Source organism: Rhipicephalus sanguineus, chromosome 9, assembly GCF_013339695.2.
Source record: "Rhipicephalus sanguineus isolate Rsan-2018 chromosome 9, BIME_Rsan_1.4, whole genome shotgun sequence".
In the NCBI taxonomy this organism is placed as follows: domain Eukaryota; kingdom Metazoa; phylum Arthropoda; class Arachnida; order Ixodida; family Ixodidae; genus Rhipicephalus; species Rhipicephalus sanguineus.
In genome coordinates, this window is record NC_051184.2 from 21,896,741 (window position 1) to 21,912,110 (window position 15,370).

The following is a 15,370-nucleotide window of genomic DNA, read 5'->3' on the forward strand; positions in this document are numbered from 1 at the left end:
TCGGGAATGAGCGCATTTATAAATTGTGTACCTCGAATGCTCCGTAGCAAATTCGTGGCTTGAAAACCAGAAACTTCGTGCACACTGCGCCGTAGACAAAGAAAGACGCTTAACGCATGCTTCTGAATAACTATGGCGGTGACCGTACATTGCAATGTCTATCGCAAGAGGATGAGAAATGTAGATTGCGTAAAACTCTGATGTAGTGGTAAACGTGACCTTCGGGCGCTTAAACAACAGCTGGAGGAAGAAACACAGAGACATACAGAATACGAACTATCAACTGAATTTATTGAAAACAGAGGATGGGGCGTGGTGCCATCGTAGCAAATGCGCAAAAACAAGGAATGTGACGTAACAGTGCAGGTTTATCTTTGCATGTGCAATGCAGGTTTATCTGAACTTCCATTGTTACGTCCCATCCCTCGTATTTCCTATGTGCTAGAATGGCACGACGCCCCATCTTCTATTTACAATAAAGTCTGTTGATAGCTGGCGCTCTGCGTGTGTGTCTTTCTCTCTCTATCTGTTGTTTTAGCGCCCAAAAGTCATGTTCACAAAATCACGCCAGCTTGTTCAAGAATAAGTGTTATTCTGATATGATGGCTGGATAAGGTCACCTTCTTATTCAGAAAAAAAAAAGAAGGCCACAACGTGACATTGGGCAAGCTGCCCAAGTGGTTCACCGTCAGGCCATACAAATTTGACCGGACAGCATTCGTGATCCCTGTATACAAAGTAAACAAAATCGAAGCACTTCCTCGATATATTCGCTAGATTCGGTGCAACTCGCTTCACTGTAAAGCTCCACCGCTGATGTACAACGACCGCACAGGAACAAGCAAATATTTCGGCGATCCTTACTACACCGAGTAAACTAACGAGTAAATATTAAAAAAAAAGAAAACAAGTCGCTATCCGTAAAGCAGCTGCGGTTCGCATTAGCTCAAATGAGTATCGGGGGGACCCGGCTCCGTTGCAAAAGCCGCGCGCAAGCTCGGACGGCGCCGGCCCGCCTCGGATAAATGACGCATCAGTCACCCGCTTTTTCTCTTTTAATAGCCACCTAGCAAATAAGATCATACGTTACGCTTCCACCCCCCCCCCCCCTTCACCGTACGCCATATATACACGGGACCGAATAAAACCGATAGACGACGAGATAAATCTTGCTTTGACCGGTTTTCTAGAGGGCGCCCCGTACCCCACAGACGCCGCCGTCTCGCATCTATGCACAGAATTTTTAGCGTTTCTCTGTTTTCCTGGTTTTATATTTATTTGTTTTTGTCTATAACCCGCGATCAAGAAGCGATCCGCGCATTTTGTCCCACTAAGAGCGTGCAGCGCTGTGTAAGCTACAGCGAGCTTCATCGGCCAATCAGGAAAGAGATGCATGTGCAGTCTTGTGCACTCTTTTGCTTCGCGGAAGCGTATTCATTCGCTGTAAAACAGCTTACTTCAAACGGTAAACACAAAGCAGACTATAAAGGTAATCGTCATTGTCAGTCTACAGACATTACATTATGAACGAGTATAATATACTCTTCTGAAAATTACTCTTTGCTTCAATCAATTGGGAGTCCGCAGCGGTGGTACAATGGTTACGGTGCTTGGCTGCTGACCCGAAGGTCACGGGTTCGATCCCTGCCGCGGCGGTCGCATTTCTGTGGAGGCGAAATTCTAGAGGACCGTGTACTGTGCGGCGTCAGTGCACGTTAAAGAACACCCAGATGGTCGATATTTCCGGAGTCCTCCACAATGGCGTATCTAATAATCATATTGTGGTTTAACCACATATATTATCCACATAAAACCACATATATTATCGTTTAATCCTCTATAAGATTGAGGTTGCCAGAAAAATGAGTCAACCTGAGATCATCCTCACGAAAGCGCGAGAAGGATCAATCTGTCAATTAAACATATTGACGTCTTTGTAAAGGCGTGATTTACTGGCAGTGCCCGAGTATCACTACATAGTCCACCATGTACGCGTTGGCAGATAACCAGCGGTATACCACGTTCGGCACTTCGACTACATGTGGAGTGCAGTAACTGCTGACATATGCACACATGCCAGTGTTTCTTTAATACTAAACTTTACGCTTTTACAGAGGCCATGGCGAATGCGTAGGCACGTTCTGTAGTTTCCAAAATGCTGCACCGATCTAACAGGAGTGAACGCCGTGCAAGTTAACGCCGCCTACGGTTCTTTGTTGCCTCATCAAAGAGCAGCCCCTCGGGGCAATCGCTGGCGGACCTTCAAACCTCGACATCGTACAGGGGACCGCAAAAGGGGGCGATTTAAGTACACAGCCCGGCACTAATGAGCCTTATTTTTCATTCTCAGTGTCTTCGCGTATTGTCCCAGGCAAGTAACAAGGCCTGTAGTCCGTGTACGGTAGGCCGGGCTTGATCATAAAGCGTAAAGCCACGGCTGCTGCAGCTTACCCTGGTATTAGGGCACTCGCACCAAGTGAGAAAAAGGTGTATGATTGCTATACTTTTGCGGCGTCCGCTTATATCCCGTCTCTCATTGGTTGAAGCACTGCATGTTCGCGTGCCATCGTCTCTCGTGTACGGACGAATCGAAATGGTTTTGTCGTGACACGAGCGTTCCCATGTGTATACGCGCTTTGCGCTACTCTCACACCAATACGCGTAGAATTCAAGTGCTGGCAACATTAACGAGGCCGCATTACTTTGATGCTACTCTTTATCTTCATTGAAGTAGTTTTATGTCTTGGAAGACTTGGCCCTCGGTGTAACATATATGATCCCTGCTCCTACACCTCGTTCCATGGACATGACAGGCCGTGGTTATCTGAATCTTTATAACTTCAATGATGATTGCGGTGCACTTGAGTCAAGTTGCGGCAGAAAGACGACGAGGAAACCTAGGTGGCTACTTACAAAAGAAAAATAATGATTCACAGACTTCCAAGCACGAAATAAGTCGTTGCAGTGAATATAGTGCGGCAACGACAAATCTCAGGCCGCGTAGAGTGAATAGGCCCAGTAAAATGGCTGGGAAGTGTGCCTGACTGCTGGTAAACTCGAGGTCGTCGTGCCACATATACCCATATATTTATTATGTCAACGGAAGAACTGCCACTTAGAGGCATGGAGGCGTGGTCGCCTTGTTCGTGATTCAAGAGGTATCAGATGATAAATGAAGCGTTCGGGTGTTCAGGTGTTTGAGCCTACATTCTTCGATCTCCGTCGTGAGTTGAAAAGTCGTTTCACGAATACCTGCGCACGTGGTGAGTAAAACGTGTCGAATGGGAGCGTTCGACTCAATATCGACATCGGTTGGTGACTGCGTGGATTCGAAATTCGATCACGATTAAACGGACGGTTGCAAGTCACTTTCCAAGGTGCGCCTGTGGATTGGGAAGGTGAATATAAGTCTGAATAACACATCTCGAGGTTCTTGATTATCACAAGACAAATACAGCACACCGTTCACGAAGTGTGACAGAAAGAACACGAGGAAAACAAGAAACCCGAAACTTGTGTTCCTTGTGTCAGTCTTCGTGAGGTGTGCGCTGTATTTGCCTCGTGATGGATACATGAGTGCTGGTACGTATAAGGATTAATATAAGTTCTGGTACGTATAACGCACGGCCGCTCGAGCGGCCGTGTATAACGATTCAAACAGAGGTAAGACTTCGTTTTACTGATATCAATGAAGCACTCAGGAATGATGACCCAAGTAAAGTGTTGTTTCCGCACGCAGTATTTTGTACACCATTATTAAGGAATTGCCCTTTTCTTTAGAAATAATATATCTTTTTCGAAAAGATAGTATGAAACGTACATTAAATTGCACTCGGAGCATCTCCGTTAAAGTAGGATTATGAAGTCGTTTCGCTATACTTTGATTGCATTACGGCTACCCTGTTTCGCACATTCAATGTTTTAAACAAGTGTAGGGTCCTTTCATCCGGTGGACGAGTGAGCATAAGGCCGTGCTTGCGTACAAGCTGGCGCACGAGAGCACACCATACTGCTTTCCTTTGTTGATTAAAGGGCCCTTGCAACGTTCTTTCGTCTGCATTCTGCAGCGATGGAGTGCGTGTAGTGCTGAATATTGAGATGAACGCAAAAAGAATGATCGAAATCGGTGCGCGGTAATGGAAGTTATTGGCCTTGGAACTACAAGACCACAGAAGGCGACGAGAAAAAAACGCATCCCTTTCGCATTTCACTCTACCACTGACGTCAAAGGCCGGTTCCAATCACCGTGCACCCGTTGTGCAGCGCTTCTAGCGTCGTTTTGCAGTTGTTTTCAAACTTTCACATTTAAAAACAGAAATTTTTTTGTATACGAGGAAGTATAAAGAGTGCTTTTATAAATTTTAGCGCCAAATAGCGTGGCCTTTCTGTGAACATATGGATATTATGTGCGACTCGTCGCGTCAAACCAATCACAACGCCCGGCCAATGTCGTCACTCCCACTTGATGAAGCGTCACTTCCGTTCACAAAAATAGCCGTTGTGTGTCGCTCTAGTCCAAAAAGAATGTGGTTTCTCCGTTCAAATAAAATTATAACAGCTTTTTTTTTTTTTCGTTGCCACTCGCGCAAATATATCGCTGCATACCACAGTTCGATAAGAGGCGATGAAAACTACACGATTAATTTGTGTCGCAGGGCCCCTTTTGAGTATTCGAGATAAGGTAGCAAGATAAGAAAAGGACAGCACTGAGGACATCACATAACAAAAAAAAACCTCGAAAAAAAACATAGTCCGTTTTTTGTTGGTAGTCTTGCGTGGGCGACACGTTGATAGTCTCTTTAACTAACTTTTTTTACTTGTTTTCCTGGCTAGCTTTTGTGACTTATAGATGATACCGTGGCACATAATCAGGCACAGAAAAACAATAGCAAAGGTTAGTTAGAAAAGCAACCGACATTACTAACAGATCTTTCCACCTGTATAACTAACTGACTTGCTATGATATTTGACTGAGTTCGATTAAGGTCAGCTGGAAGAATAATCAGTCGATGTCCCCAACGGCAACCGCCACATTCCGAGTAATTATCAGCATGTAACTCCACTGCCGGACGAAGACCCTTCCCGGGGATTTCTAAATGTCTCTGTTATCGGCATCCTTCTTGCAAACTTCCCGATCTAATCAATCTTTCCGACCGCTTCATCTCCATCTCTCCATCGGTGACGACAGATTCTGCATAGAACTGTTTTCTCGGTTGTTTGGCTAATCTCTTCCTATATGGCGCAACGCATTCCAAACTACGACCCATGGTGGGCTAAGAACGACGCGGACCTTCTCACTTTGAAACTTCTAAACTGCAATAGGTTCGGACTTATTAAGCCAACACCGAACGCACTGTAGCATCCGCTTGAGTGTTGAAGATCGAACAAGCAGATCTTCCAACTTGCGTATCACACTACATGCGAAACGGGGTATATCATGGCAAATGGTATATCGTGGCAAATGCATTTAGCTGAACGCAGCCGGCAGTTTTTCTTTCAGTCGCAATCGACTACCATTCGGCTTGACAATCGACAGACTGGTCGACTGCCGCACCGGTCCCGTTAATGATGATGTAAGAAGGGTCGTCGACCATCTTAATGATGACGTATGCCGGCTGTCTGTAGCGCGGCAACCGAAACGTAGCCTCCGCCCCCGAAATTAAGGCCGTTTGTAGCTTTGGGCAATGTAAGGAAAAGAAGAAGAGAGCAAAACGGTAAAGACATTCGCTGGCGTCTTAATTTCGCGAGCCAACTGCCATCAGGCTTGGGAAGCCGGCATCAAAGATGCAGCTACTAGGTGACGGATGAGTTATTTACAGCACTCCTAGAGGACCATAGGTTGAGCTGTTCGGGCTATCTTTCTTTCCAGTGCGTCGTACGGTTGTTTGTTTCTGTTTTCCCGCGCGCATTTAATCGCGTCTCTCATCTTGTCTGTCTCGCCTGCGGTGATCGACTGAGCGGCGACATGAAAGACGCCCGGCCAGTGCTCGCTGCGCGCTAGGCCCTGATGAGGTCCCGAAGGTGTGGCGCGAATTACGCGCACATATACTATCTTATAGGCGCCAATGAAACGCGAACGGGGAATTACGGACACTCGCGCGATAAAGAAGCAACAACAACAACAAAAAAAAAAACGTCGCTCATTGATTTCTCGTAATGGAGCAATTCATTTCCCAAAGCAAAGAACGGTAGGTGCCTCCAGCGTCGAAGTTGCGCGTAATCAAGTGCACAGGTATATAATGTCGTCTACCTCAAGCACTACCTGAAAATTTACTGCTGTCATTGGAATTCTTGTTCAGGCGTCGTTCATTCGCGATCTATCAAAGTGGCAGAGAAGATGCGCCTTCTGCATCATAAATAAAATTGCTCTGATCTCTAAGCTGAGAAATCGACCGCGGCTTTCTCAAAATGTGGACTATACGTAAGAGGACAGTCAATCAAATTTTGTTTCATCACGAACAGCGCTTTTCAGACACTATGGTGCCTTTTTCGTTGATAGCTTCATCTTTTCCGATTGAGTTCATATTCTCCTGCACGTGAACGAGGTAATTACACACTTTTGTGATTACAAATCTAACCACGAGTGAACAGCTGGTAGTTGTTGCGCATTGACCGGTCCTAACTTGACCAATGCGTCGAGCGTTACTGGACCACTTTATTTGAATTTTGCGACATCATAATCGCTTGCCCGATAACTTAGGCGACAAAGAAACCTTTCTAAGGACTGATACTATCAATACACAGCAGGAGTGGAAGACCATTCAAGTATTCAGACCAGCCTTGCCAAAATTACAGCCTATTAGTTGCCCGACGGCAACAGTATTCCACAAATTGGTATATCCGCTGCCTTTAGCGGAAGGAAAGGCCTTGAATCGTCATTATCTTCCACTGCTCAAACAATGGCATTGCTTTGCTATAAAGAAACTATAATAAATGTTTGTGTTTTACGTCCGAAAAGCACGCATGATTATAAGATACGTCGTAGTGGGGGGGCTTCAGAAATTTCGACCATCTGAGATCCTTGAACGTGCACCTAAATCTAAGCGCACGGGCCTCTAGCATTTTTGCCTCCATCGATCGAAATGCGGCAACCGCGGCCGCAGTTCGATCTATCTCTAAAAGCGTCAAGCAATTATCATCCATCTGCTCATTGTAAAAACTGTGGATGCTATCGCGTGTTTCACGAAACTCAAATTATTCTTCAGCAAAAGGATCAAGTGACTCGCGAGACACTAGAATCATACCATATCAGGAAAAGGGGGCATGACTGTCTTAGTCAAGCCACGAGTCTTCTGCATGATAAGAAGTGCGCGTTTATAGACACATAGTGACATAACTAATAAATTATATGTAACGTAAAATTTATTGTGGTAATCCTGTTCCGAATGTCTTTTTGTTGCGTCCTGCTCCGTTACACATGTGCGAAGTTTCATTTATTTGCTTTATATGTTTTACAGCGAAAGCTGTTATGAGATCATTTCACCGGCCGTTTTTGGCGCCGTAGTTGTCCGCCGCCGCCGCCGCCGCTGCCGCCGCCGGTGTCCGTAACCAGTATCGCTCGAAATAGAAAAAAAAAACGAAAGAAAAAATTTCCAGGATGGAACGAGGTTCGAACCTGGGTCCTCTGCGTGGGAGCTCAGTATTCAACCTCTGAGCCATGCCGGTGCTTGACACTGCTTTGCAAAAAAGGTCCTATACAGGCTTCATGTCGGGAAGGAACCACATTAGCATATGCAATATAGCGTTGTAGAAGAGTAAAATAAGCACCAAGCGTCGCACAACGCGAATTCTGTAACCAGGCGTCACACAATGCGAATTGCGCAACGAGTAGGTTGTTGAATGCTTCCAACCCATTACAAAGGGCTCTGCCATAATTCTTCATCGTCATCAGGCACAGCATCAACGAAGTGCGCATAATGCCTTACATGCGTTTAGCAAGTACCAACGCTCTCCGTAGAATGAAGAAAAATGGCACAGTGCCTGCTGCCCTACTTCTCATAAATTACATTGATTTATAGCGTAGTGGGTTGCTCGCAAGTGCACTTGTATTGGTTGCCAAGGAAGCCCATAAGCGCATGATCCATTTCCTCGGGGTCTCAGTAAACTTCATCGCCCCCCCCCCCCCCCACCCGTCTCTCTCCCACGTCAACGTATGTTATACAGCATGACGGGAGAGGGAAATAGCGACCGGGCGTCACCCAATGCAAATTACATAACTGGTGGGCCGTTTAAAGATTCCAACCCATTACAAAGGGCTGAGCCATAATTCTTCATCGTCATGAGCGCGTCAACAAAGCGCACATAATGCCTTACGGACGTGTATCTGGTGCCTCGCTTCTCCGCAAAATGACGAATAATGGCTTAGTAGGTGCTTCCCAACTTCACAAAAATTGTGATTCTTCTATCGTCTTTACACGACATTTGCAGCGAAGCACGCAGATACGCGGCCAATTTTTTTTTTCTGACTGATAAAGAATCAGATGTGAATGTAGGCGGTGTCCTGTCCCCTTCCATTGTCCGTGTCTTCAGTGCGCTTCGTACTAATTTTTACACATGAGCGCAATGAGAACGTGAGTGGTGCTGTACAGTCCTACTCACTGTTGCTGTCGATTATCTCGAATCGAAGCGCCAGGGGGTCTCCCACTTGAGCGGTGAACACGTCGTCGCCTTGACGATCGGTGATGCGCATCGTCACGTTCGGAGAGCTCACCGTGGCCAGCTGGCTCTGCGACGTCTCCACTTCGCGCCTGCAAAAGAGACGAGAACCGCAGGTCGTCATATGAGCACCGTGTCGTGTCGTATCGAACAAGCAGATGTAGACAGCCTGGCGCATGCAGATACAAACTGACCGATTAATATTCTACGTGAAAAACAGAACGCATCACGATCACCAATGCGGTACTTTGGACGTGTTTTATTCTGCTAGATTTTACTAACGTTTGATGATTCGTTTTGAGAACGAGTTGATTGTGCATTTGCCTAGAACTTTCCTGTTTTTGACATATACGTAAATAGGACAGACGGTATCCATAATGCAGGAAAATATTAACCTTTGCGTAAATTAGCAAAACTGGCAGATCAAAAAAAAGCATTTCCTTGAAAAGTTGAGAACATTGTTAAGATAATGATGAGACTGTGCAAAGAATTCCAGCGGAACGTTAAAGCGTGACACTAAAAAGAAAGGCATACTTATAAGATGCTACTGCCGAAAATATACAATATTTTCTTTCAAAAATTAAAAACATTTTTTTTCATGGTACCAGCTTTTGGCTAATGAATAAGAGTACATCAGCCACTGAATCGGCCCGGCGCTTATTGGATTACCCAGCAAAAAAGAAATATAGAGAATTAAATGACAAACTTTTTATTTTTGAGACACGGGACTCACGGGTTTGCTAGGACATCGCTGTACAAAATTGAAATAGATTTTGCCCTTTGTATAACGAGGCTTGCACTTCCTTAAGTCGAAAAATTTCCCAGAAGTCCTGCCTTTTGGCGTCGCTTCCTCAAGAACGTGACATCGCGGTGACAGATATATCGACCGCCCCGGGGAGCCTGTCGAGTTCAACACCCTCGCTGACGTACAGCACTCCTAGTCATGCCCAACTGCTCTTTTCCTCATTCACGGCCCTCGAAACAAACAAACGACTTTTCGAATAGGAAGGAAGACGCCCATTGTCTCGGGGCAACCCTCCGCTTCTCGCCGTCGTCGTTGACACAGTCAATTTCCCCCGCAAGCGGCTGGGGGCCCCTAATTGCCTTTCAATCGTCACACCTGGACCGTTTGGCAGTGTGACGACGGAGCTGACGTCAAAGACGTCTTCGAATGATGTCCACGACGAAGAAGGGTGACGTGGGGGCGAGGGTAACGCAGAAGAAGACGAAGAAGCTTCGGAGCTGAGAAAGAAGCATGCAGAACAGATCCATCGCCCGAGTCTCCCACAGTTCCTTGTCAGCACAGCCGGTGTGTGCTGCTCGGTCTGGCGAGCGGTCGGCTTGTTATAGGCCTAAGGTTTAGCGAGCCATGGGAGCTGCTGCGCGGGGCGCAGTCGGGTGGCGGGCGCGCAGGCGGGGCTCGCTGCTGCGCGGTCAAAGCAGCCAGACCGGAAAAGACGGCACGTCGACCGTGTTTGCCGAAGGGATTCTTCAAACACGGCCAGCGCCCGGCCGCCGTCTCGTGCAAGCGGTGAGAAGATGGCCCACGGCGGCAGAAGCAGCACAGTCGGTGGTGCTGGCGGGTGAATCGTCGGGTACACGTCATTGACCTTAGTAGGGGGTGCCTACCTTGCCCTCCACACTCCCGACCTTCTCATACTCTCACCCACCCTACTGTCTTTGCCCAAAAAGAAGCAACACCGCGGCGAGGAATTCGTAGAAACTGAGAATGTTGACGGAGTTGTTGGGAAAGGATCAAAGTTTGCCGAGACTAACGAAGACAACTCCACAGGGGCGTAGCCACGTTAGGGCACACCGGGCCCGTGCCCCCCCCCCCCCCCGAAATTTTTTTTTGCCATAGCATACAGAGCAGAAAATGACACTCGATCACATCTGCCTGCTCGTCCCCACTACAGATCAAGGAGGTGCCCCCCCCCCCCCCCGAAAAAAATTTCTGCCTACGCCCCTGCAACTCCAGGAAGGAACAAGGGCATAGGAGTGCACGGGGGGGGGGGGGGGGGGGGAGTCGGATTGTCCTTGCACTGCGTACGGATCAACGCAGCAAGCTGTGAGAGTTGGTAAGTTAACACGTTCAGGTAAACGTACAGCGCGCCACAGACGAATGACACTGCACTGCGTCAAAAGGAAATAGAATTTTTGGATGGGTTGTTCGCCCGTTTCACTTGTTTATCTGGCACGCACCCACCACAGTGGTCTAGTGGTTATGGCGCTCGACTGCAGACCCGCAGGTCGCGGGATCGAATCCCGGCCGCGGCAGCCGGCATTTTCGATGGAGGCGAAAATGCTAGAGGCCCGTGCACTTAGATTTAGGGTCACGTTAAAGAACATCAGATGGTCAAAATTTCCGGAGCCCCCCACTACGCGCGTCTCTCATAACCAAATCGTGGTTTTGCGACATTAAACCCCAACCGTCATTATTATTGTTATCCGGCATGCACTATATGACTCAAATGTATATTTTGTTTGTGCACGTACGCAATCAATTTTTTCAGTTGTGAGTCAGCGCTCGTGTCGCCTGTTGCTTTGTCCTTCGTCTGTGCCCGCTGCACGTTTACCCGAACATGCGTACGTATCGTAAGGGCCGCGGTGGAAGTGGTTGGGAAGGGTGGACCCTGCGCACAACTTCGAACAAGAGTGAAGGCTACCGGGGTGCCGAGGAAGCAGACTGAGTGAATAATCTTTGCGTTTCACTGCATCACATAAGGGGCCGAATCAGTCGAGAATTTCTTTCTTGAAAGCTCCTTGCGATTGGCCTCTTCGGCTTCGCTAATGATACGCTGAATGTCAATATTCAGCTGGTGCCGGCCATGTTCAACTGTCCCAGGGCAAAATAAAGGCACTTCTGTCAATAGTTGACGAGATTCATGGTGGTTATTTGTTGATTCGACAGTGACTGAATAGACAGGAGCAGTTATAACTTTGCGACCCGAGTCAGTACTCACGTATGTGATATGCAGGTATCTGCTTCTACGTCTACTGAAAATGCACCGGCTGTCCTAACAGCAAGTACTACAATGTGGCACAGGTAGTACTTACTTTGTTATTCAGGCGAATGCTTTCACGCAGATCTGGGGATCTGCAGCCAATGCTCAAAACAAAGCCAGTCAGTGCTTATGGATGTTGGGTCATGTTGAAAATTATTTACATAAGCATCGAAATGCGCGATAATCAGACTACCACGCCCATGGCTCGTCTGGTATTAACTAGCGGATAGATAAAACAAATAAGATGACCATCAAGTTAGGAAAGTCTTTCTGTTAGAGAAAAGGCTTCGAAACGAAGCTTCTCTAAAGTGCCTGTCATACGACAAGCACTTCGACACAGTCAACACGTATACAGGTCCCCCAGTGGTAATAAATTTGACTGGAAAGATATAGAAAATGATTCAACTGCTCCTGGCAGAAAGGTCGGCGAAGACAAGGATTGAATGAAGAGGACAGCGAGGCGCGAAACCACCCAATTCCTGGCCGATCCCCCGCAGTGGGTGTGAGCCAGGGTGTTTAGGTGAACGAGAAACATGGACACCGTAAACTCCCGCCATATTGTCAAATTTCGTAATGGCGGTATTTTAATCCAATCACAGAGGCCGAAGCAGCTCTCTGGACCAATAAGAGTATACCAATGGCGGATTTTGACAACATGGCGGAATTTGACAATGTCCAGGATAGCACCCTAAGAATGTGACCGATTCTTTTAACTCATCTCTTTCGGGGCCAATCACCCTAGGTGGGTGTGAGTCATGGATGGATGCTACCGAATTAATCATCATCGTCATCATCATCATACGGAGTACCGCACTGGCTTCTAACACGTGCAATAAATTCAGTAGAAGTTAAGATGTGTGGGGCTTTTTTTTGTCCTTAATTAGGATCCATTCAATTACATATCCTGGTGACGCCACGTGTAAAAAAGGAAGCAGAAATATTAATAACGCTGTTAAACTTGAACATCTGTCATACAGATTGGGAACACAGAAGAAACAAGACCACCGGGGTCACTCCGCATCTGAGAAACGTGACAAGCGGTCGCCACGCTGTTGGCAAAACAACGCTGAACAATCCACGTGAAAGAGAGAGACTGCGCGCCTCGACAGTCCTGTTCTACATCCATTTTAAGTCCAGGCACGTCGCCGGCAAAACGCTGGCTAAAGTAATGTTGGAATGGGGCCCAGTTTCTGTTACACGATGTCTCTTAAGTTGCCAATGCCTGGACTACCGCAATTAGAGGCTTTGTTTTGTCGGGCTGGGCCCTGAAAGCCTATTTCGCGGTGACATCCAAATGAGAACCACTTATCATTCGGCCTGGTGTGCGCATAGCAATTCGTGACATCCCTATTTCGAGAAACAAAGGCTACAAGAAAGCGCCAAATCACTCATGTTTATTGTGTAAGAACCCCAACGAAAGTTCCGCAGCGTCGTAGCACGAAGATGGATAACGACATTGAGAGATGAAGAAAAAGGTTCAGACGACACAATTAAGGTAACTGCGTGACTTCTTCGCAGCAGTATGTTCACTGCGTAAGCCAGAATGATTCGAAGAAGTTACCATGACAACAATAAGGCGAACGACATCCGTTTCTTTTTTTTTTTTTTTGTCAGAAGACACGGTGTCCATATTCGCTGACTATTGATAACGCCACCCAATTGTGCTTACAGAGTGCTACAGTACGAAAGGGAACGCCCTATGCATATATATTCCAGCAACAGTTCTGGAAGTGTACGAATGTACAAACTTGTGTTTCACTTGCTTATGCGATGATGAGTCTTAAGTGCTGACAGGTGAGAGTGACTGTCCGACATCGGCACAGTACTTGCTGGGGTGGTTGTCTAAAGCTCTCTGAACTCAGCTGATTCTGCATTCCATTTTATGCCTCTAATAGTGACAAGACATCTGGCTGAGAACATTTTACCCCTGTTCAAATTTACCTTCAGTCAAACTGCTTCAGAAAGAAAATACCTAGAAAGAGATGTTCCAATTGAACAATACCTTATTTACAGTTCTGACACGAGGCTAGGTTTCTTTTCCAAGCATTGACAACTTGTCTGTTTGAAGTGTTGTCCACGTAGCTCGACAAGCGACCTCCAGCGTTGGTATAGTGGATACGTTGCTCGGCTGTTGACCCGAAAGTCACGGGTTCGATCCCGGCCCCGGAAGTCGCATTTCGATGGAGGCGAAATGCTCGAGGACCGTATACTCTGCGATGTCAGTGCACGTTACGGAGCACCAGATGGCCTAAACTTCCGGGGCCCTCCACTATACCAGCATGCCTCATGGTCACATCGTAAAACCACACAAATTATTACTATTACAGAACGACCTCCTCGACGCTACCTCGTACTCGCGAGGTTGGCGAGTAGTTCGAAAGCTGCAGTTTAAATCCTGTCCAGAACAGAGCTTAGAAAGCGTCGACAGGAAGCCGGAAAGAAAAGTCAACACCTGTTTTTTCTCCCACACTGGTTCGACCGAGACCTCACGTATATGGTCAGTTACGATAGCTTAGTTAGCTTCATGATCTCACGGCTATCACATCTTCACACGATGCGTTTACTCGCGAATGGGACAAGGTTGCACAGACAAGTAGGCCTATACACGTCGGGCAGTGTTATCCCGTGGCACAGAACAGACCGGAAGTTGTCTTCGATTAGACTCCGATATTAGATGGCCGCGGCGAGCCCCGCCAGACAACAACAAAAGGGTGTAGGGGGGTGGGGGGGGGGGGGGGGGAGGAGTGATGGTAGGGGAAAACAAATGACCGATACGTGGGAAAGACGATGCTCGCGCTGCGCATGCGCATGTATTCGCAATGCCCATAGACTGTCGCGCCACCGAGCGGAATTCAGGAGCGTCCTCTCGAGGAGGGTTAGTAGACGACAAAATGGCGGCACTATGCAGTCGCTTCCTTGTTCGGCTGTGCTAGCCTCAGTGTTAACGCGTTGGCAAGAAAGGAACACTACGACTTTGCATGTTCCCTGCATCAGTGAATAAACCGGGCCCTCCGCGACACGAGAAATCTGATTCGTTCTTGCGAGACGCGAAGTTTTCGTGAAAATACGTGGCAACTCGCGCTTTCAATGCTAGCCCACAGTGTACGCATACTATCAGCTTCGCGAGGCTTTCTGTAGCCACGTAGGTAAGTTAAATGTTATCGTCTGACATATTCAGTTGAAGCTCACCCTGTTTTACTTGCATATATAATTGGTCAGTGTTTCTTGTAGTGCATGAGTCCCATAACACTGTACGCGGAAGGGAGGTCGCGCGGGCTCGTGATGTGCTCAGGCTCATGTATAAATGAGCGATCTCAAGTTGGCAATACATGAAAATAGGGCCTCTATCCTTTGTCAGCAAAGCGCTGTTACGAATCGTGCGAGCGACGTTTCAATCATTCGAGGACGCGTCTGCTCGACGCCTTTCATGGAGCGAACGCTTTCCATCCACGCCGTCCTTCGCCAGTGTGTTGGGTTTCATAGCCACCGCTGCGCCTCTTGTTTTTGTACGTTTGTTGATAGGTGGCAGCACACTGCAAGCGATTTGCTTGTTGACCGGTCTGAGAGCAAAACGTTCTCCGCGCCCAGACGTCTCTGTAATTGTAAACGTGGTGACGCGGAGTGGTCGAAGTCGTTCGGCGGAGGAAATTCTTCAGATTGCTTTCAGCAGTGATGTTGAAAGAAACCATCTTGAGGACGAGGATTTTTCA

General features: G+C 47.3%; 1 protein-coding gene across 1 annotated transcript in view; it reads right to left on the bottom strand.

Moving 5' to 3' along the window:
- The window catches only part of LOC119405392 (uncharacterized), a 165,323-nt gene that overhangs the window by 40,898 nt on the left and 109,055 nt on the right, over positions 1-15,370 (bottom strand). Inside the window, exon 8 of the mRNA XM_037672230.2 lies at positions 8,599-8,747. Within this exon, the coding sequence (XP_037528158.1) occupies positions 8,599-8,747 (149 nt within the window). The remainder of the gene's footprint in view (positions 1-8,598; positions 8,748-15,370) is intronic.